The sequence below is a fragment of the Carettochelys insculpta genome, chromosome 13 (assembly GCF_033958435.1).
Source record: "Carettochelys insculpta isolate YL-2023 chromosome 13, ASM3395843v1, whole genome shotgun sequence".
In the NCBI taxonomy this organism is placed as follows: Eukaryota; Metazoa; Chordata; order Testudines; family Carettochelyidae; genus Carettochelys; species Carettochelys insculpta.
Genome location: NC_134149.1, coordinates 19770140 through 19794267, shown reverse-complemented (window position 1 = coordinate 19794267; position 24128 = coordinate 19770140). Strand labels below are relative to the sequence as shown.

Genomic DNA, 24128 nt, shown 5'->3' with positions numbered 1-24128 from the left:
AGTTCCTGTCTTTGTGTCAGGATCAGCCATAGGAGCTTCTTCCAGTCCTGCATCTTTCAGATAGCTCTCCCCAGGCTTCCTCCTTACCACCTAGGGGCTCTTATTCCCAAAGGTGTTTCCCTTCTCATTATCAAGAGAGACTGCTGAGCTCTTCCCTTTAGCCCTGCAACCCCTTTCTGCTTCAGACTCTCCTTAACCACCACCCAGCTCTTCCCCACCTAGGCTCAAATGGGTTAATTGGCCTCTCAAACCCAGTTTGCACCTACCACAGGGAACCAAAGTATAAGAGACAGCGTGTGTGTGTGTCTCTCTCTCTCTCACACACATACACACACACACCCCGCCCCCCCCCCAAGAAACGTATATGTTTAAACAGCAAAACCTCCGTGGGGTCCAATCTGAAAAGCACTAGCTTTTGGGCAACAGAATAAGTTTCTGCTTGATGAGATTATCCACATTGCACTATTGACTCAAAGGAAGCATTTTGGGGAATATGTTCAGACCTATTGTCACCTTTGTCCCATTTTTCAAAGTTAAAAAAAAGTGCATTTCTCAACTCCAGCCTTTTAATGAAACCTACTTTTCATGGACATTAAGGTGGCTTTTTGGGTCAAAAAAAATGACGACTCACTTCCATAGGTTAGATGCTTTTTTTTTGTTTATTTAGTGCAAATCAAACACCACTTCTACCACCATTTGTGCAGGGTGACTTTCACAAACCAAGTCTCTCTCACAAACACAACTGTATACAACACAACATGCCAGTACCAAGGACTCTCCCACCTTTTAACACTTCAAAACTATAGTGAATAAACAGAGAAAAGATAACTATTACAAATTAGTAGTTACTATTGGAGAATATACCTAGCTGGTAGACTGCTTCTCTCAGATTTCCTGAGCAAAACCTATTTCAACAGTAATAGCTTTCCTCAAATGGACTGGGACCAAACCTTTCCCATGCTTAAGTAATGAAGTAGGTTACCATTGCATGCAAACTGGAATAACATGTAAGATACTAGTTACTCTTGCACAGGATAACAATGATTTTATAACCCCTCCATACACTATACTTATTCACAGAGGTAAGTGGTAATGCAATTTGTCTTTCATAGGAGAATATATAAAAGTTGTTACATATTAGATACAGTTGAATATAAGCTTTGTCTTTGCTGTACAATAGTATTACTTTCCAATATTCTCTACTAAAATAATTCAAGTTTTAAACATATTTTACTATTAATGTAAACCAAAAAAACATGTAAATGATTCACACACAAAATAGTTTACCAGTTACTACAAAAACTACTATAGAAACAATATGAGGAAAGAAAACAAGAAAACTTTAGTGCAAGAAGTGACTTTACAGCACTTGGCTTTACATACTTTGAGGTACATAATGTGACACAGGATTAGGTGAGGTAACATAGCTGACTTGATGCAACTGTCCGGGATTTATAGTATTATGAATTCGTGAAGAATTACCATATGGTGGATTTACTGGATGCCAAGGGCTAACATAATGATAGGCAGGTACTAAAGAGATGCAAGAGTCAAACCCAGGTAGAGGTGGCTGGCTATAGGGATCTGTCATGACTGGATAATATACTGTTCCATGGGATGGAGGTGGAGGCTCTACGTTTTGGAAAGTACCTGGGAGGGAAAAAAAAAAGTTGACATTTTAACATGTCTGACTTTTTTTTTTTTTAAATGCCATTCCTCATTTTCATTATAACAAACATTTTATATGACTAGCAACATATAACTATATCTAGATAATTTATATCCATATGATGTGTACACTGACAAGGAGACAAGCACAGAACACAGAGCCAGGACTGAGGGCTGTCAAACTTTATGGGAAACTTGGCTAACTAAAATCATTCTGAATTATGGATGACAGAGTGCTGGACTAGAGAGGTTCAACCTATATCTCTTTTCGTGAAGACTTAAGCAAAGAGCAGTTCCCCTTTGGGGCTTCTGGCAGTGGGGCTGCAAGACCATAGGGGATTTAACAAACAAAAACAAAACACCTGCCTTTGGAAGTTCTGACCAGATACCATGGTACCCAATATGGGGTAAAGAAATTAAAACAGAATATGTTATATATTCAGCAGAACTGCAAGCCCGTGTAATTGCTCAATGACAACTAATAGTTTTGGCAAGATACTGTGACAGAGATGCCAGTTTCTACCATGTTTATTCCATTATACCAATATCAGAGATTTTTTAAATGAAATCAGACATCTGATTTTTGATATCTACCCATTTAAACACAGCCCCTTTTTTCTTTCCCATTACTCTACATAAACCTACATGCTTCTTACAAAACTGCTGGGTTAAGCTAAGCATTGCTGTAACTTTACACACAATGCAAATGAGCCAGAGATACTGGCTGTTCAGACAGCCAAGATATCCAAAAAGGTCCACAAGCCATAGTTCCTGAATAGCCTTTTAAAGACACATTCAAAAATTAGGATTCTTTTTTTAAAGATACAAGCATCGTTTTAGTTTGCTGTGGGTCAGCAAAACAAACAAAACAAGTCTTCATAAGGCACAAGCATTTTTAAGCACTCAACCTCCCACGCAACTTTGGAAACAGAAGTTCATTTCTAGAAAGCAGCTATGAGTTACTAATGTCAATCAAATATTTTCTGTTTCATGATGTGATTACCTAGTCCTGGATATCAACCATTCTAAAATCATAAAATACTTGTGGTATAAAAAAAGGTGGACACCTAACCCTAAGATAACTTATAAAAGAAGTAGAGCTTACATAGTCAATTTTGATGTTTTCCAGTACATATCCCTAGCTGTTGGTAATGAACAGTATTTTAAAAAATTATCTAAGACTTTAATATTTCCTATTGCCCACTTACACAGAACATCCAATATCCACATTTTATATCAGAACTCTTTTAAACCCCTCCCCACATTTTCACCATTTGTCTTATCTAATGTGAAATATATTTTAGGTAACAAAGCAAGGAAAAAGGATCACAGAAATCAACTATGGTGTGTCAAATGGTAAAGGAACAATAAAACACCAGTTTCTACTTCATGGGCCACACTCCCATGCAGATAAATAAAATACTAACTGTTTGCTGATGTTTCCAGGGGAACATGCCGGACATCATTCCTCCCAGCATCAGTGTACAGCTGAGGTACTGTCTGATCCACCATGGAGGCAGGCTCTGGGTATGCGGCATAAGCTTCTACTGGTGGTGGTGGTGGTGGTGGTGGTACTTGTTGCATGTATACCATGGAATGCCAACAGCTCTGATGGTAATACTTAGGAAATTCAAAGTAAAGAGAAAAGTTTTATAACCCATAACCCTCCCCACACTCAGTAGCTTTTAAACATTAAGTTTTCCAGAACAACATCTGGAAATGTTGTACACAGATTATATCTGGCAGACTGCCAAAGTCACCAAAACAAACTTCCCCAAGCACTGCTAAGTACGCTTCACTGTGTTGTACTCTCCTGAAGGAATAAAATATCCCCTCTATACATTTTGCAGAGATGGCATTTTGTGGAATTTTTATTGCAGAAATAGCTGTCATGGGTCTTAGTCCACTGCATATCAATATTTCCTATTCCACCACAATCAAAGGGCAGATGCAATTCTAGTATTAGGGTTACCTCCTGCTGAGCACTAGAATCTCAGATACCATTTTTTCTGATGCACCACATACCAATGCATACAGAGAAGGGACTGCCAGTAATTTAGTCTCCATATTTATTAGCAACTTTTAGGATACAGAAGGTCTTATTTCATTCTGTAAAGGTCCTCATCCTGATATGCGGCAAAAATCCTCTACCACCACAGAATGAGTAGTTAGGGCATATAGTCAGTAGGAACCCTGAGAACTGGGATGCTCCATTATCTGGGAAATAAGGCTCAAGTTTCGCCCCAGATTGTTAATAACTAAAGTCAAGTAGACAAGATGCCTATTTGAATATCATCTGGAGTGAGGAATTACTGCAGACTTAACTGTTGTAATTAAGATCAAAATCTTGCCCCTGAAATCTGTTCCTTGCTCAAGTGACTTTGGCAAGACAGATGGGGCCCAGGGAAATATTCCCATTGACTTAAAAAGGCACTTGACCTGGCTCTTAACTTTAAACCTCTCTGAGCTTTACCTACACTTTCTATATTCATCAGATGAATTTAAGTGAGTAAAGCATTGTTCTGAAGCCACCAGAAAAACTCACTACAGGTAATAATGCACTCCATGAGCTTCACAATTTACAGCTCAAACTTCTTACACTGTAAGCCTAATTTCCTCAATGTACATTCTATCAGGATGGAAATTCAGAACATTTTAAAAGCCCTATATCACCTGTCTATGCTTTGATAGTATAAGCAGTTTACCATAGTCATCTGAGAAGCACTTACCTGCAATCCCAAATTAAAATAATACTGCAGTACTTTAGTATCTGAAATTAGAAAACATACCATAAAAGTGAATGCTCTGAATTACTGAGGATGGTGGACAAAAACCTCAATCATTTTCTAAAATTATTTTTAGATTATAAAATTAAGAATCTGACTCACTTTCTTTCAAAAGTGATATTATTGAAGTTACTACATATACGTAAACAATCAAAAAGGTTTGCACAAAACCAACTGGATTAAACAATACATTAGCTAGTAACATTAATAGGCCAAAACTAAAATTCATGCATTGTTATAAACTGTTTGCTCAATGATGCTTTTCACATAATTATTATAATCCATCAGTTTTATTACAAACTTAACAAATAACTTATTGAAGTATCAATTACTGTGGCCTAGATTTCCAGAAGTGACAAGCTATTTTGGGCACTCAATAGGGCCTGATTTTCAGAGGTTCATCATTCAAACGTTCTGGAAAAAATCAAAGTCCATTGAAGGTTAGTCAAATTGGGAAGCCAAAACTGAAGACATCCAAAATAGCTATTTTTGAGAATGCCGACTACGACCTATGTTGGAAGTAACTCCCTAACATGTAATTTAAATTACAAGAGTTTAGTACATATTAACCCATGTGTTTCTTTGGGCAAGGGGGATAATTTTAAGACAGCCCAGTATACACGTATCCCATTGATTTGGCCCTCCATTCCCTGGCTCTCAGCATTAATCAGAGAACTAGTAGGGGCTGGGGCCTCTAGAGGCAATACAACATCGTACTTTTCCATTCTCCACATTTTTGATTATACAATCTAGGCCTGGTCCCTATTTGATTGGATAAATGGGGTTCTGCTGTAGTTTGCTTTATTTCTGTTTAAACAGTATTTACTTTCACAGAAGTCTTGTGTCTAAACAGCTGAAGTGTATTGAACTGACTTGAAAAAGAGCTCTGTGCAGCTCAAAATCTCTTTCTCCAACAGAAGTTTGTCCTACAAAAATATCTTACCTCACCACTTTAACTGTATCTGCAGAAGTGAAAGGTCCTTACTATGGGCTTCCAACACCAGGCACAGACTATGAATGAATACCCAGACACACAGAGATAGTGGCATACTGTGCTGTCCTTATTCTTGGTTGGTTACAAGATTATTGTGGGATAGCTGTGTAAACTTTCACAATATCCCTTAGAGAAATGGCATTTTAATCTATTAAAAACATAGATATGTTATAATGATTGAAACTGACATCCAAAATTTAGCATACACCTGATCAAACTAAAGAAGTGTGGAAAAAGATATCCATTACCTGATATTATTGGCAGATGATTGTAGACTGGTTTACTGCCTATTTTTTACTGTAATTTTTACTATCACAGATTTTAAAAACCGAAAGTGACTTTATCTGAATTCATTTTCTCATATAATATGACGCAATGAAACTAAATTCTGCATTCTATGATGCCAGCAACACAAAAAGTCACTAAATACAAGGTCTCCCAAACTGATTTGAATGATAAGCATTTCCTCTGCAAACAAGAGCACTACAGACCTCTCCCCCAAGGGTCTGTGCTCCCTCCATTTTCACTATGGAAAGATGACTGCATAACACTAGTCTGCAACCTGGCAGAGGAGGAAGGCACACTTTGCAAGCTGCCCTATCATAAACTGGAAGCAAGCCATCCGGTCATTCTACACACATAGAAATGCCACTGAGGAATCAAGATTTGCAGGGCCACCAAGATATACAATAAAACCCAAACTATCTGACTCCCAGTTATCCAACACTCAATTTTATTAGACACTGCCTAGGGTGGTATGGGATAAAACAATGTTGGAAAATTGGGGTTCAGATAATCCCCCCAGCCCTGCACAGCTGGCCTCGGAGAGTCAGCCTCCACCAGATGGAAGAGAAGGGGCTGCCTGGGTCCCTTCTGCAGGGCGAGCTGCAGGCTCCCAAACCCCCCAATTATCTTACATTTTCAGCTCTGAATATCAGTTGATCTCAATTATGTCAGATAATCAGGGTTTTACTGTACCTGCTGCTAAGGAAAGTGGAACCTGCAAGGAACACAATGGACCAAGGCATTCCACACTGTACTAAGATTTGAACTGAGATTAGGATTCCCCCAGACCCCTAGCTCTATGCAATAAAAAAAAAAAAAAAACCCTCATGCCTCTTGTCTCTCTATGCGCATACTGACTCCCATACCATGGAAGGATAGAATGCACACAGTTTTCTGAACCCTATTTGCTTCCTTTCAAGAGAAGAGAATCCTGAGCAATTATATGGTACACAAAGGGGCAATTCCAAAAATGAAGGCCTTTAAAATTGTTTACCAAGAATAACTGGAATTTAGACTCAAAACACACCTCGTTCCCCCAAAACATGAGAGAGTCCAGAACAGGGGTTGGCCACCAAAAGAGCAGGAAGAGCCATTTATTCCTGAACTCAGTAATTCAAGGGCCACAGATGCATGTGAATACAAGATGGTCCTTAACAAATAGGGTCAAACCGTACTTTTTGTAACCCGTTTCAAAAACGGCACTTCTGCACATCCCACTGCAAATAATAAAGTGGGAGTTAGCCAATATTTTGAAGTCACATATAATTTGCTATTTAGCTATGAGCTGTTCATTGTTGGGCTTTTCAATGTTCACCAAAATATCGAAAATCATCAGGAGGGTTTTGTGGGTTTTTTTGTTTGTTTTTTTAAACGTTGTAATTATAGAATCAGGAGCCACAAAGAAGTCCTTAAAGACCCGTGTGTGGCTCCGGGGCCACAGGTTTCAGACTCCTAGTCCAGAATATTCGAGTTTGTGATTCTGTGAGCTATGCACAGTTTTTGAAAAGGGTAGGAGCAATCATAAAACAGCAGATTCTTGGCTGGTCCCAGTGAATATATTTCAGACAATTAAGAGGAAAAAAAACCAAAACAAAACAGTAAATTCTAGTTCCAGATTAGGGCCTTGCGTTAAAGTTAACTGAAAATTCCTTAGTCTCTGAAGTCCCAACAGCAATAAAGCGAAGAAAGAGCTGCAGCACCTATCTGAAACAGACAGATGCTTCATGCGATCAAAGCATTACCAGCTCAGATCTGCAGTGTTCTTCACTGCATGCCAGCTTGCATAACATTTGTTGTATTGTGATGTGCTACAATCAGGAGGCTATTTCTCTGTGCTTCACACACAATCCAGGAAAATGAGAAGACAGGAAAGGGAGGCAAAACTCCACATGATTCACAAAAAACAGGTAATCTCAAGACATTCTCACATTACTGACTATTTTAAGAAAATGTCAAGCCTGGATTCCGTTCTAATTCTCTGTAAGCGAATTGAAAGAAATTGTGCACCTCTCACATTTTTGGAACTATTAGTGGAGGTTTGGGCAGAGGCAGGAGGCTAAAAGCCTCACTTAGCTCTGCATTTCAGGATTTTATTGATATTTACAGGTTTTTGAGGTTGTTCAGTTCCTTTTCCCCCCCTCATCCTGCCCAGGGAATGGGACGAAAGATGACTGGTTCCTCCAAGCCCACTAAGGTCAACTCATTATTTACCATTTCAAAACAGACCATAATCCATCCAGTTATCTGTCAGTCAATATGCCAGAACTCTTCCCCATCCCTGCAGGCAATGCATTTACGCCCTGGCAGCTATCCTAGTGACACTGCTCTGACTGTGACAATGCTCACCATAATGCTACTGCATCATTAAAGTAGGCTGAAAGAGTAACATAAATGCTAGCTCTACAGTATCTAGCAGCAGACTCATTTACATTTGGGGTAAATTAAACAAAATCTAATTTTACTCTTCAATTATTATGCAAAGCAATGCAAAATCAGCTTCAGTTCTAAGAGTTGGATGGAGCAGTGGTTACATAGTGAAAATAACTGAACACGCCATAGTAGAAGAATGAAATTACAAGCTAATACTGAAGATACTGATGTGTGTGGAACTCTGGAGCTGCAAGAGATGAAGAGGAATACAGTTCTTGTTTACAATGCTCTTTTAAGTTATAGAAACCAGAATAATCCTCAGCAAAATATAGTAACAATGTTACACCTGCCAAACAGAGAAGCAGTGAGGCAAGTAAGTGTCACATATGAAAGCAAGACAAGAAGAGTCACCAAGAATTTACAGTAACCTTTACAAGACCTCAAGAAATACTTTTCTGGAGAAGAATTTAACTAATGCGGTTTCTGAGAGACTCTGATCTGTCTGGAATACTAATGAAGGGAGGGAGAAAGTGTCTCAAATACAGGACTCACAAAATAATCAGATATTGACAATTTCAGTACAGATAACTGAGTGGGCAGGAAGAGGGTGCACCTGAAAGTCTCCTAAATTAGCTCTGGGAGAAGAGAAATACTGAACTTCCAGAATCTGTTCTAAAAGACGTAGATGTGTGAAAGAGCCACTGAAGACAACACTTGGGCCTCTCTTGGACCTCTGACTCTTGCAATGAATGCCAAATCTCACCAAGCTGAATTCTTACCAGATGCACATCTGTTCTGTCAGCTTGAATGCAAAAATTAATGGAGCAAAACCCAAATTTTTCTTTCGTCTTTTTAGCCACAGGATTCCATCTAGCCCTATTCGACCGACTAAGCGATAAAAAACCTGACAAGCTTGTAAAGTTCAGCTACTGTGGGGATGCAAGAGTAAAGAGGTGTGTCAGCAGGATGTACTGGGGCACTGCTGAAAGAGGGAAGAATTAAGGTTACATGAGCCACCTTAACTGCACATTTCCCGGTTTTCCGACTTTGAGGTTTTGCTGAATTTAATGTCCTACAAGGGGATGACACAGCAACCAACATCAACTGCCACTGACTTTCCTAGGTTAAAACAGAAAAAAACCAAACAGGAAAAGATGCTATAGGCAGGACTTAAGTCATTTAGCCAGGCTGTATTATGCCCCACAATTTGCAGCCTGTAGTCATCCAGCCCTACTTCAAAGTGTCTGCTTCACTCTCAAAAACACCCATGCTCATTGCCCTCTGTAGCTGCAACCCCTATTTTTCAGCCCATTCCCCGCCCCGGCCACACAAAATCCTCTGCTCCCAACAAGAACTTTGGTTAGATCAGCAGCTGACTCTTTTGCAGCATTCAGAGTAAACCTCTCATATTGATCATAACTTGCTTTTACTTAGACAACCTGTAGCAAGCAACATGAGTTATTAAATCTTCATTGCCCAGGGGTAGAAAGGTTCCAATCAGAAACAGAGGCAGAGTGCTCAGCAATGGCAGTGGAATCAGCACATTTCCTCAAACTACCCAGGCAAGCATAAAGTGCCAGCATAGAAGGCTTCTTGAGGTGATTTCCTTATTAGATGATTTATCAGACACTGCTCAGGTCCTTGTGAGGGTGCCAGGCAGCGGTTGGCAGTGCAGGAATCAGGGCTGTGCAGGGGAGGTCTGTGCAGAGAGGCTCCCTGGGGCTGCATTGCCCAGACCAGCAGCTGCTTCCTGGGGCTGTCAGGGCAGTGTGCTTGCTGCCCCCTGTGATCACTGTGGAGTACAACTGTTCCTGCTATCAAAGCCCTCCCCTCTCACTTTGATGAGGATTACATTCCACACACATCCCCACCCCATCCTGATTTTTCACATTTTCTCTCTGGTCACCCCACAGCGGCTGCAAGGGAGAAAGCACACCATGTTAGAGAATGCATCCATCTTACCTCGAGGTAAATCGCTGCCACTGGGATCGCAAGAGTAAGGCGGGGGAATGCTGCCACTATCTCCTACCTCGCTGACAGGGGGAAGGGGAGCTGGATGATATGGGTACGACACGGACGGTATCACTACTATGTAAAAAAACAAAAAAACACAAAAATGTGAAGCTCCAAGTCAGATTTTAAATGGTTTTAAAACAGGAGAATTACTAGTCAGTGCAGTTGGTATGAACTACCATCATCCTCTCTAAATGTATTATCAGCTTCTGTTCCAAGGACTTAGCATTCCATCTAGACAAATTAATTGAGATTTATTTTCCCCCAACTCCCACCTTCCGTTTTACCATTTATATAGTTAAATTTACTTTTGTTTTGACTAATAGGAATAGGTAACATTCCAAACCAGAGACATGATCAAACAAACAAATTAAAAAGAAATCTTTGCAGTTTATTTTGTGCATTACAAGGCTATTTAGCCCAGTTCTGCAAAGACGATATGCATTTAATGCCTAATTAATGTTAGGTGCCTAAATACCTTTGAGGATCTGACCCTTTGTGCATAATCAACTCCACATCCCACCCCCACGACCCCCCGCATAACAGTAACTTACTGTAGAGAAACTACATTCAGTAAAACGGGATAGAACAGGCAATTTTTTTTGAAAAAAGTTAGGAAAGTGTGATTATGAAACCTACAAAAAACAGCTGCAAGTCTCAGGGTAGGTGTAGTAGTTGAAACCACTGTATAAGCTGCATTTTTTTCAAGCACATTACATTTTAAGTGTCCCTTCAAACAAAAGTTCATTTGCACCACCACCAAGTGGCTAACCCACATAGTGCAGTGTTAATCATAACTGCAAGCACTTAGTGATCACATCAAGCAATAATCATAACGTAAAAACTGTGAATTGAGAGGGCTAGTAACAGAGGAATGAACAGAGAGTAAAAGAAAGAATCCAGGGAAGGTAAATGAAAGTAATGAATGCAGCAGTTTGAATGCATGAGGAAACAACTCTTTTCAATCTTTTCAGCGATTCTGATTGTCATCTGCTTTTTAAGAGAAAACAGGAGTGGCTACAGTTAAAGTACTCTATATAAAATTATGGTCTAGAGAATACAACCAAGCAACTTCTGTTGTCCCAGTCTTACACGGGAGAAAAGGATGCATATTCAAAAATGATAAAAAGGAAATATTGGACACAGTGACGGTAGTACAATGCATAGCAAAGTGAACTGCGTTCCATGGAATACCTCAAAAGAACTGTGCGTGTTCTGGGTGGTGAGGGGGTAAGAAGCAAAAGTGAACACTGAGTAGAACCTGACAATTTTAAATTGACATTTTGTATTTAAACACTCAACCTGGCCTTCCAGCAGAAGGAGGAGATACCAAGATGGGCTGCACTGCCGTCTGTGGGGGAACAGATGTGGTAACACTGGCCTGGGTAGCTGCTGCTGTGCTGGAGGAAAAGACTGTTGCTGGAGCAGTATTAACACCAGAGGAGGTTGAGATCACTGCAGAATTCACCATCACCTGCCAAAACAGTGTTCAATATGCTGCCAACTTGGATTTAAAAAATACCACCACAATGCTGCACACATCTCTGAAACGCTACCTGCTCAGGTAGTTTTCATATATGTTTAAGCTGAGATACTAAGAAAAGCATTAAAGGAATTAGGAGTCCAGTTCCAGACTAAAATACTACAAAGAATATGGAAAGATAACAGATATGCAGTCAAGAACACTTCCTCCCCTGTTTTTATTTAACCATAAATATTCATATGGCTATGATTCTACATAGCCTTTTATATCATAAAATGCTAAGCAAAAAAACTTCACCATCTCCATGACAGTGCTTACAATATTAAAACAAGTGCAATACATCCATTATAGAGAGATTCCTACACTTAAGCAGTCACACAATATTTTCTGAAGAAATTTATGCAGCAATTGAGCAATCACCAATATCACTTCAGTTCCAGTATTTAAATCAAGTGCAAAGCTACCGTAATGTCATTTTTTCAAAAAAAGCTTTCTTGCAAGAATGGGCAGGGGGGTGAAGGGCCAGAGAATGATATATGGAAGCTTAATGCAAATTAAGACCAAATTCAACTTCCTCACTAACTCAGGTAGAATGGTCAAACTCAATGGGATTACTCACATAATAAAGCAGATGGGAGTTAACCCCAACCCTGTAGGCACAGACAGACAGACCTACCACCTTTTTATAGGAGAAAGGTTCATTTTTGTTTTCCTTTGTTATTTTTTTAAACTTTTCATTATCACATGTGACTTAGTACTCCATGATGGATATTACCTTCTGGGAATAGTTGTATGAAGCAACTCCATCTTGAGGTGAGACAGAACCTGTCTCGCCATCCTGAGGAGATTACAAAGCAAAACAGTGTTTAAAATACAGAAAAGTCACAAGTCTACAAGATTTAGGGAGGGGGAAGGAGTGAGGGGAAGTGACAGAAACCCAAAAGTCTTCTAGTTATTCTTTAACTTTACTAAAATACACTCAAAAGGTCCTTCATCTTGCTTAAAACCATCCCTACATTAACTGAAGATAGGGCAGGTTGCAATCATGCTCTGAACTGCTGCATGCAGAATCGTCTTCTATGCCTGCACTTGACAACCTGATCTCCAGACCAGTAGGCTATAGGAGTGTGGGGAAGAGAAGAGAAAACACCTTATTTCACTAAACAGTAACCTCTCCAAGTCCATTAACAAACTGATGGGAGTTCAAAGGCAAGGTATGGTCCAGTACTGTCCCTGAAGGCTAGTATACCCTGGTGTGGGACTCGAAGAGCAGCATATAAAACAAAGCTAGGAGAAAGACGCAGGAATAACCAGGGCTTTGCAAAGAACGTAAATGATTTTTCACCTCTCTGCTCCCCACACAAGTGTGAGGAAAGACATGGAGCAGAAGTCTGACAAATAAAATTCAGACTGTAAAAGCCACCACCAACGGGATGTGTACACAATTGATACACACTGTGTACACCATTTAGAGACCAACCTTACACTGATACTGTAATGAGGTCACATTTCAATAGGATCCCCTTCAGAGTCAAGCATTCACTATCTAGCTGGAAGGGGGAGAAGGGGGACACGTGAAATGTAAATGGAATTATTATTTCTTCCTTCTTTTAAAACAAAAACAAAAAACCCACAGTCACCCAAGCATCTACACTAAGCTCACTTCCAGGGCCAACTTCTTTGAAGGAGATTGTGTGTTTCTAGGAAGCCTAACCCAAACAGTGACTAAAGCTTACCAAGTTTGCTGTAGTCTCTGCTGAACTAAATACTGTTGGAGTTTCACAGTCTGGATCTGGAGGGCATGGGCAAAATTAATTGAAACAGGAGCATTAAATCTAATCCTTCAAAAACTTGTGAGAGATCATAAACTATTATTTTACATTCTCTGTGTGTAAGATGGGAAGAGTCAAATTCTTACTGACCTGAAGGTGTGTACATATATTCTTCATGAAATTCCCCTGGGAAAGAGGAAATGGATAGGTTTAAGAAAGAAAGTTAAACACTGAAAAGATCAGAATTCCATTTCAGTGCCCATCAAAGATGGCCTCAGCCGTCTTAAAAAAAAAAGATTATGAAAATGACACACTCCACCAGTTCACCATTGCCATTGCATTGTCAGCTCTTTCACAGCTCAAGTAACATTAACATTATAGTTACTCAACACCTGAACTTGGAGTCTAGAGGCATCTAACTCTGCGTCTACACTATGAGATAAACATTGAATTTAAAGGAATTAGCTCAGCATTAACACATCACTGTCTTCACTGTAAATGTCATTAGCTTGATTTCGTCTGCCCTCATATCGATAAATTGCCGATATTAACGGATGGTTATAGCATCCATTTCTAATTTAAAAACATCGAATAAAGGCTTATTTGTAAGTGCCATGTCCTTAATTCGAATTTATCGGCATCCAGAAGTGTTCCATATGTATCCCACAAAGCTACGTGCAGCCCCGGGCTCCCAGCTCCCCACTACTAGTGGGAGCCAGGAAATTGACCAGGGCTGCTGCACTGTCAGTTTCCCAGGGTCCCGAAACTGATGGTGCTGGTGCACCTGGCTCCAAACGTGGATTGTTCTCACAATGCACTGCTGCAACAGTTGATGTTTGGTGATTTCAGTGTGGAAGCAATATGCCGAATTTGTTGGGAGCCTGTGGAAAGTGAGGATACTCAAAATCGAATTAAAGGCCTTATAAAATCAATTTTAATAAACTCAAATTTCTCTTGTAGGGTAGACAAAGCCTAAGACTCTGTTTACATTCATTTGAGTAGTAGTCCTGAATGTATAGCTCGGCTTAAAACACCTCTGTTTAACAGGAGTTAAAAAGTTAAGATAGTTCTAAGTGAACACATGGGGAGGGATACAAGTGTTTTGAGTCTGTACGGGACTGAACTGTCCCCCTTACCACCTCAAGGAGTTACAGTCCCATAATAATTTTAATGGAAAATCCTTTAAATAGCCTTCTGTGACACTATATTTCTCTCATCCTCTTATTACTGTATATAAAATATATGAATAAATTGGAAATGTACAATAAAATGTCTGAAAAATGCACTACTTAATTCTTATGCACTGTAATCAATAGACAATGCATTTGAGAGGGGATTAAGGGATAGCAAAGGACAAAATACTTCCGTTGGAGCACTCCCCAGACAAGAAATATTAAAACAATGTTAATCCAGGCTTCCACAATAGCTAAAAACGACCCAATGCTACTTTTAGAAAAAATTATTAAGGTGTCTTAGACAATGCCCCTTTTTGGCAGTAAGACAGATGTGAATGCCTAAGGCTACTGCTAAAAGCATACTATTTCATTTAGCTTATTAATTTGTGAGGCACGTCAGAAGAAAATATAAAATACTGTTTAATTCCATTCCACTCAAGGCCATGGTAACTTTCAAAGGGAAAATAGGTTGTATGTTTCAAGCAATGAGTCCTGCTACAAACCTGCAATGTCACATCTAAACTAGTCTGGCAAACTAAGTGGATTAACACTTCTGCCATGAAATAAAAATAGAAGCAGGCAATGTGCAACACCTCCAAGTATCTGAAACAGATATCTGCCCTAAAGCTGGGCTTCTGAAGAGAAAAATGGAACGCATCTCTGTGTACTGAGTGACCACCACTGTAAGGCAATGTGGATCAGTAGGAGAGCTAACAGGACTTGCTCCTGCAGAGACACTGAACAGAAGACACAAAAACGGAGAGTCTGTATTAATCAGAACACAAATATGGATTCCCATTATTAAAGCTTACCGCTGTCACTTGGCTCATCAATTTCCTCCTCTGAGGAATTCAGAGTTTGTTTGCTGGGTGGAATAGGGGTTGGGCCTCTTCTAGCTACCCAGAATCCTGCTGGGCCAGGGACAATTGGGGCAGGGCCACCCTGACTCTAGGAAACAAGATAAAAGGTGCTATTAGAACAAAGTAAAAACTCACCATGGGGCATGCACTCTCATCAGCCTGAAACCAGATTTGCCAAAAAAATTTTGGTGTAGACAGCATTTACTACACATAAATGTTCTCATTGGTACCTTCTGCTTCTTCCATGTCTTCATAGACATAGATAAACTTTTCCCTCTGTGTGTGTACAATGCCTACTATAATGGTGCCAATACCTAATTGGGGCCTTCAGGCTGGACCACAATACAAATTGTTTCACTCTCACCTCAGAGCTCTATTAGACGAGCATAAGCTTGAATAGCAGAATTTAAGTTCACACAAACCTCAGCTCAGTGTTAAGTTCAGTTGAAATTAGCATGTTTGTCACTTGCCATTGATGAGATTCAAGCTACCCCACCCTGCAATCTGCCAAGAGGTTAGAGAACCGCTCCACCCCTCTCCCAACAGAGCTGTAGCAGGAGCCAAAGCCAATGCTGCCTTTGTAGCAAGCCCATCACTTCCAGACTTGAAGCTCTAAGAGGCAATGACACACCCCCTTCAATACCACCTGGTTACTGAATGTAATGATGGTCAGTGGTTAGAGCACTAAAATGGGTCTCCAAACAAGAGTCCTGGAACTGGACCATCAGGCTGCCCGCAGGCAAAAAAACTGTCGAATTTCAGATTTGCAAATTCCATTAACCCTGGCTTGAGCAGAAACGGTTCTTTATTCCACGGAATCTGCCAACGCTGCTACTGCATAGCCAATGAGAGTCAGAAGCTTTCTGGACACAGCTGGACCATAGCCTCCTACGGCAGATGTGGAGCTGCACTGTAGTAACTTCATGAGCTACTGTAATGTGACATGACCAGTATGCTACTGTATAACTGAACAGAGGGCTCTTGGGGAAAATGAAGAAAGCAATACAACAGCTCTAGAGAAAACACCCTTCCAACAAACACAGGGGGGAGGAAGGGAAGAGAGAAGAAAGGAGTGGAATTCTAAGACAATGGCACACTTCCAGTTTCCAGCTCAAGTTACCCCACTGTTTGGCCTGGCTGGGAGCCTAGAGACCTAAGGCCCATTACGTAAATAAAGATGCCAGAAAGAGCAGGGGGAGTTGTGAATACGGCATTTCTGGTGACAGACACAGAAACAGGTCCAGTGGAAGTGTCTGAAGTAAAGGCTGCCCCTTGCCCTCTCTCCTCCTCCCTCCAAAGCAGATTGTGTCACTCTAAGATCCCTGGTTTAGTGGAACAGTCATATAACTTTGGGCTAGAAGCCGAGGCCTGGTCCAAAACAGAAAATTAAGGGGCTTAACTACCTCATGCAGGGGTGTGAAAAATCCACAACCCAAGTGGAACAGTTAAGATGAGCTAAACCTCCACCATAAACAGCAGCAGGTTGACAGGAGGATTCTTCTGTTGACTTAGCTACTGCCTCTCAGGAAGATGGATCACCTACACCCGATAGAGGAAACCCTCCCATTGGTCTAAGCACTGTCTACATTGAAGTGAAGCAACCGTTGCCCAGCTGTGCAGCTGCTGCATTTTATGTGTAAACATACCCTGGAAGTCAGTCATTCTCCTACCCTGGAATGTTCACACTCCCAGGTTTTGCAAAGTGCATATTCACAGCCAGTTTTGTTTCCTACTTCTTTCTAGTAACAGGCCCCCTATTAAGTTGGGCCACTGTATTTATGCAGGGAGGATGTGGCCCATTATCAGTAGCTAAGGTGGAGGTGTGAACATCAAGAGCTCTTGATGTTCACACCTCCACCTTAGCTACTGATAATGGGCCACATCCTCCCTGACTTAACAGATCTTTTCAACTCTGACCCTTCCCTTGACTGAGGCTCCCTCTTTAAACCCTCCTCTGGAAACCCCCACCCATGCATCTGACAAAGTGGGTCTTTGCCCACGAAAGCTTATGCTTTAAAATATGTGTTAGTCTAGAAGGTGCTACAGGCAGTCTTGCTGCTTTTGAAGATACACACTAACTCGGCTACCCAGACACATTTATACAGAAAATTCTAATAATCCAATATATCATATCTACATCACTGACCATAAAATTACAGCCCACTATCTGAAATTACCAGTCTGCTACACATCCCTCAACAGCTCCAGGGAGAAATGATTATGCAATTCTGATAGCATAAGACTGAACAAGGTCCATCTGTATTTTTCTCCAGCCAGGACCCCAGGTCCTATAAAAAGAAAGCTATTCAAACAAAGGAAAATAAAACACTTCCAAGCAAATGGCTAACTCTGCTGGGAGTATACTGATATGACAGTGATTAGCCACAGGGCTACTGAACATTTCTGAAGGGACCTTTATTACTGTAAGTACTGTGCTACCAGAGTGGCACCTCTTCTAATCGGCCAAACATGTTCCTGTGTGTTGGGATAGTTTTACCAACCCTCCAGTGTTGACCTGGAGTCTCCCAGAATCAGCATTTTGACCTCGCAGTGACTTTTGAGAGCAATCCTGGAGATTTTACGATATTTTAAGAAAGTAACATATCACATTGTGGAAGGGGAGGAATCCTCCAGAATAACTTCAGATACAGCTGGCAACGCCCGTTTGGGAGGAAGAAAGAATATTTTGGTCAAGGTTAGATCAAGCATCTTCTAATAGCCACAAAGGAGACGAGCAGTGAACAAATACTGGATTTTGTTAGTGTTCCAAGGTTCCATACCTGGGCATTCCATATCTTTGGCCATGTCTTGGAGGAGAATTCTAAGAACAGTCGTCATAGGATACCATATTCCCACCACATTGAGGGCCAGCAAAAGAAAGAAACCTCCATAACCTGGTGGTAAGGACTCTGACCTAGCATGTGGAAAACCCAATTTTATGCTCTGCTTTTCTGCCTGATTTTGAATAGAGGTTCACGTGAAACCAATCAAGCAAGCAGTGCAGTGTCATATTCCCTATGACACACCTTTACCCCATCATCTAACTGGAAAAAAAGCTCCAAAAGTGGACACTGGAAAATTTTGGTTTCATGGAAACATTAAAAAATAGGTTTCATTCCAAAGCAGAAGGAAAACAAATTTGAAAAACCTCACCAGCTGCCCTGAAACATAAAAGAGAAAAGGACTCATATGAAGATTGGTGGCTATTAAACAGGCAGGCACTGTGCGGGGTCAGAACAGGAACTGTGTATGTTTGTGAAAGAGAGACTTGTTTAAGAGAATTCATAGTTTCTAATGTTTAACTTGGGGCTATGTGCTTGATATAACTCTCTTACTGCCGGTATAATTCCTTTTCAATAAACTTGCCATATGGGCTTGGGTTAAATTCTTTTGTTTCTCTTTTTTTCACTGACAGGAACAGTAATCAGCTCAGCTGGGAACCATTAAAGATTCACATAAGGTAAGTGGGAGGTTGGGGGGGTAACAGGTACAGCCCCCCCCTCCACCCCCATCCCAACTGTCCAACAACCTGAGTGAAATTTCTTCATCTTGTTTTTTCACATCTGTCTCACTGGAGTTATTTACATGATTAATTAAAACTCTGACACAAGAAACGTAAGTTTTCATTCACAGTATGAAAGGAAAGGCTTAGAATTCTAGTGCAGCGGAAGAACATCTTTGCTCTTGTTCTTTCTGGGCCTAACTGGAATAATAAATAACAGAACTTCCTAGAAGTCTGAGGGGAGGGAAATGGAGTCAGATGGAATTGGAAGGAGTGTGCAGCTAGTAGGTGGAAGAGTTGTCATTGGACATGGACAGGAAAGTTCATGGAACTGTGCACAATTTACTTGATGACAGGGACTTGTACTGCTATAATCTAGAAACAAAGACAGGCAAGGCACATGATATAATACACTTCTATGTAAGGCTGCCTAGCATCTCAGTTTTCTAAATTGTCAGTCTCCATTGTTGAATTGTTTTCCCAACAAGAAAAACAAAGTGTGAAAACGGCTGATTAACAATGCAAATGAAAGCGCTGATATTTGGCAACTGCCAAATAAATATCAAAATACGAATTTTAGCACCTAGCTTTGAAGGAGGCGCTAAAACAAGTGACTGAATGGACTGCAACATGAGAACAGCCTACTGACAAACCTTTGCTAGGAGATGTTAAATATAGGTTGCACCACCCAAAACCAGGATTCTCTGGTCTGGGAACATCTGTGGTCTGGGAGGACCACAGATGTTACTGAACCAGAGAGCCCCCAGCTGGGAGGCTTTTGGGCCAAGGGCCTCTGGCTGGAGTCCAGAGGGGACAAAGCAGAGCTGGAAGCAGGAAGGGGCAGAAGGCTGTCGGACAGGGCAGCAGGCTGGGGGGACTATGGGCAGAGGACATTGTCTGGCAAGTTCCCTTATTTGGAACTGATCAGGTCCTGAGGGTTGCAGACAAGGGACCTGTAGGTAGCGAGAAGGATTCATAGTCAGCTGGAAAAACACAGAACAAAAAGGACAGATACCTAATGCACCACAGAATGAACCTTGGTTTATTGACGTGAGAGCTCAAAACTGAGGGATTTCTGCAAGACAGACATTTTCAGTTTCCTCACTGCCATGGAAATGTAGCCATGACAATAATTTAAGTCCCCATTCTAGGCCTTCAGTCATTCACCAACAATGGCAATAAGGTTAGTGATTATGCTATAGCAGCTGAAAAGCACAGGATTGAACTAGAAAAGTTGCAACCTCTCTTTCCCCCCCCAACTTCAGTGTAACAAACCAAGCAACTTAAAACATTTAAAGCCTATATATTACTTCAAAGGAGGAGATTTAAAAGCATCTCCCAAGTTTGCCAGTAAATTCAGGAAGCAAAGAAAAGAAAAAATATTAACAGTAATACAAAAATAGTTGTCTGAACACGAGAAATAATCCAATAGCTACAAGCATACCTACAACACCATGAGGTAGGGATGGGGTGCACACATTCCTGCTAAATGCTACTGACTGAGTCTGAAAATGAAGTTGCTAGTGTTTTCCTCCTAGAATGATGTGTAAAGGTCACAGGCTGAGCCCAAACAGAAAGGCCTCACTAAAGCATAGCCCACTGAAACATAATCCTGAGTTTTTCCCTCCTCGTTCCCAAAACTGTCTTGTGAAATTTGTTATATCAAAATGGCAGTGGCAAAAACCACACACTCTGGAAGACAAAATGGCTGAGTTTACAATTGTCGGGCTGAACTCCTGTCCCAAAAAGCTAAATACTGACTAAGCTTAGACTAAACCAAAGTGAGTGTGCTAAAAACAGAGTCTGGAAAATCAAGAAGCCTGATGAAAGGACTGATTTTTAAAACCCCAGACAACAAAGGGGCAAGGCTCCATAACTTGCACTGGCAGCTCAATTTGTCTGCTTCACTTGTAGATTTGAAAACTTTTCATTTTGGATGTGTCTTTGTTTGGGCAATAACTGTGCTTACAAAGGGATCTACATTCCACACTGTTTCATTTCATGGACACTTGCTGTGCAAAGAGGAGTTCAGGAAAAAAGTCAATTTGGCGGTTGTTATTTTCTTGTATAAAAGAAAGTAGTTTTCCAATTATTAGTGTGTTGTTCTCTATCGCCACAACAATTTGCCACTTACCAGCACAAACAAAACAACCACAGGTGTTGATGCAACAGTTGAGTGACAACACAACACTTTTTGCAGAAAATCAAGATTCAACTCCTCTCTCCTAACAGCTTTCATATTTAACTGAGAGACTCCAATTAGAGCATGGCCAACTAGAAGAGAGCTACCTTCCGCTTCTTCCAAAGTTGCATGAGGTCTGAAAAGCCTATGCCAGAAAATATGAGCTGTACATTCAACTCCCCACCACCACCCTCCATTAAACGAGTACAGGTTTTCCTTTTCCTTTTGGCAAACACTTCAGAAGAACTGCTAGTTCATGACTTACTGGCAAAGCAGGAAAAGCAGCCTCATCTCCTTCTTCAATTTCATAGAAAGTTATGGTTTCTTCCAAACCCTGAGGCTCCTCCCCATTCTCTGGTACAAATCCATATTGACACTCCTTATTCACACACTGCATCTGCCGGCGACTACGGCTATAGGAGCTTTAGAGAAAAAACACAAAAATTGAGACAGACATGGTGGTGTAAATTTATTTCCATTATTAAGTTGTAATTACGCTGCTTTTGGAAATGTCCTTACATTTGTGTGCACAAGTGCTATTTACCCACTGTTTAGTAACTTGCTATTTTAAAAGTTTGTTTTTCCTGATTTTAGTACAGGTTGAACGTCTCTAAACCAGAACACTCTTGTCCAACAACATCCACGGTCTGGCATGGTTTTAGGTAGCCAGGTGTCCACTTATGATTGTGTCCATGTTTTCTGTGGTCCCATAAAGTTCACTTATGGCCACAAGTCCTGGCTGTCAGTATTCTGTGCTGTTGTTTTCCTCTACATATATTTTCTCAGAGCCCAGTAAGCAGTGAAAGGGGTGATAATGTGCTAGACAAGACTGTTCTCCCATGGTCTGGCAAATTCTCTCTTTCAGCACCAGTTGGGTCCTGAGGACTCTGGATCAGAGAGGTTCAACCTGTGTAATGTTTTTTAAAAGAAATTTATGTTTACTTACCGGGACCTGTAGGAGAAATTGTCATAGCTCTGATAACATCTCTTCCCTGGACCAGGGTAGAATGCTATCTGAGGGCCAACCAGATTGTTCCTGTTCATAAATCTGGCAGATCCCCTAAATTCAAAGCAAAAAAGGTCCAGTTACCAATAAGTGCCTACAGAGCTTCGCAGATGAAACTCTCCTGTAGTGTCATCTAATTAGATCTCTGAAGAGTAGCTAAGATTAAAACAGTGGGAGATCAGAGAATCAAGGCCAACCCTAACACTTCTGGGGCTTTCTGCAGGCCCCTGTGGTAGCTGGGGAGGCTCCTCTCTGGGGTGGAGTTGTACAAAAAGGGCCATGGAGGTAGGAACTGGGGATTAAGAAGCAAGACAGTCAGATGGAGGGGCATCACGGGTCCCCCGTACAGGTGACAGTAGGAACCAGAGTGACCCAGACCCTGGTCTCTCTGTTCCCCTGGCTCCCAGGCATGTCATTCAGAGGACGTGGCTTGGGAGAAGAGGTGTAACTGCCCCACACACTCACTGGCAGCAGGAAGCAAAGCAACACAGTTGGGAGCTGGGGGAGTGGGGTGGGACCAAGTCACTCAGCTCCGCCCCCCCCAAACCAACATAAGTACAAGGCCAGCTCAACCCCTATGCTGGCACAGGCCTCCCACTCACTCCCTGAGCTGCATCATTCTGGCGAGGAGGTATGGGGACAGGGAGGAAAGAGGCAGGGCTTAAGGGAAGGGGTGGAGTGGGGGGCAGAACCAGGAGGCTGCCTTATGTCTCATACTCCCCTAGGAACAGCCCTGATGGGTGTACCGTGCAGGGGGAGCCAGGCAGGGATGGGCCAGGCCATGACACACACAGAGCACCCATCTGCCTAGGGTACTACAAAATTTGGGGCAATTTAGTGTACCACATTTCATGAAACCCTATGTAGTTTCATAGTGGTAGGGATGGCCTAGCAGAGAACAAATACTTGTCTTGGTTAGAACAAAAAAGCAGTCGTCAAGTAGCACTTGAAAGACTAACAAAATAATTTATTAGGTGATGAGCTTTCGTGGGACAGACCCACTTCTTCAGACCATAGCCATACCAGAACAGACTCAATATTTAAGGCACAGAGAACCAAAAATAGTAATCAAGGTTGACAAATTTTTTCTCATTTGTCAACCTTGATTACTATTTTTGGTTCTCTGTGCCTTAAATATTGAGTCTGTTCTGGTATGGCTATGGTCTGAAGAAGTGGGTCTGTCCCACGAAAGCTCATCACCTAATAAGTTATTTTGCTAGTCTTTCAAGTGCCACTTTACTGCTTTTTTGTTTTGATAGCGAGAAAGTCGTGCTAGTCTATATACTGTTACTTGTCTTTGTTAGGGTTCCAAGGTTTCACACCTGGGCATTCCATACCCTCGGCCATGCCTCTGAGGAGAATTCTGAGGACGGTAGTGATCACAGGATGCCATATTCCCACCACTTTGAGGGCAATTAATTGGAGAAGATCGACCTGAGGGAATGCTGTGCTGCAGCCGAGGTGGAAGAACTGGCTGACCCCTACTATAAGCCACGGTCATATAAACTTCCTTCCCACGAACTTTCTTAAACAGTCTCTTCCGTGATTTCATATCCATTTCTGCAATTTCAATTAAGCAAAGGAAAAAAAAAATAACGGAGAGTGACAATGAAAAAGAGAAGTTAGATCTGTTAAACATTTGTAGGGATCTATAGGCTTGCCTTAAATGGAGAAAAGAAGAAACTCCAGACATACCTTCAGATTAGAAAAACAGAGCCAGACAGACAATTTCATGAGAGACATTTTGTAAGTTAATATTTGGATATTGAGTATGGCAGGGGGAAAAGTCATCCTTACAGACTAGTGCAAGCAAATGTGTAAGCTCATTAAAACACTAATTTAAGCCTTTGGAGGTAGATGAACAGAATGTTTAATAAGCTTCATATGCACTGTTTTGGCGAGGCCAAGGCAGCACTCATCATTTAACCACCACCCTGGAGACCTCTCTCTGCGCTTCCCTTAGGGAACTGCAACATTATAAAACCAGTTATTGAATCATCTAGAGGCACATGGCACCTAAACTGTTCTGCTG

The 24128-nt window shown here is 41.2% G+C and overlaps 1 protein-coding gene across 1 annotated transcript in view; it reads right to left on the bottom strand.

Annotated features, from left to right (window-relative positions):
• Positions 1–1375: 1375 nt before the first annotated feature.
• The window catches only part of ALG13 (ALG13 UDP-N-acetylglucosaminyltransferase subunit), a 53784-nt gene continuing 31031 nt past the window's right edge, over positions 1376–24128 (bottom strand). Inside the window, exons 17-27 of the mRNA XM_075008130.1 lie at positions 23419–23656; positions 22037–22150; positions 21356–21512; positions 15359–15494; positions 13336–13391; positions 12375–12437; positions 11419–11590; positions 10066–10191; positions 4398–4438; positions 3096–3288; positions 1376–1650 (exon numbers count right to left, since the gene is read on the bottom strand). Of these exons, the coding sequence (XP_074864231.1) occupies positions 1376–1650; positions 3096–3288; positions 4398–4438; positions 10066–10191; positions 11419–11590; positions 12375–12437; positions 13336–13391; positions 15359–15494; positions 21356–21512; positions 22037–22150; positions 23419–23656 (1571 nt within the window). The remainder of the gene's footprint in view (positions 1651–3095; positions 3289–4397; positions 4439–10065; positions 10192–11418; positions 11591–12374; positions 12438–13335; positions 13392–15358; positions 15495–21355; positions 21513–22036; positions 22151–23418; positions 23657–24128) is intronic.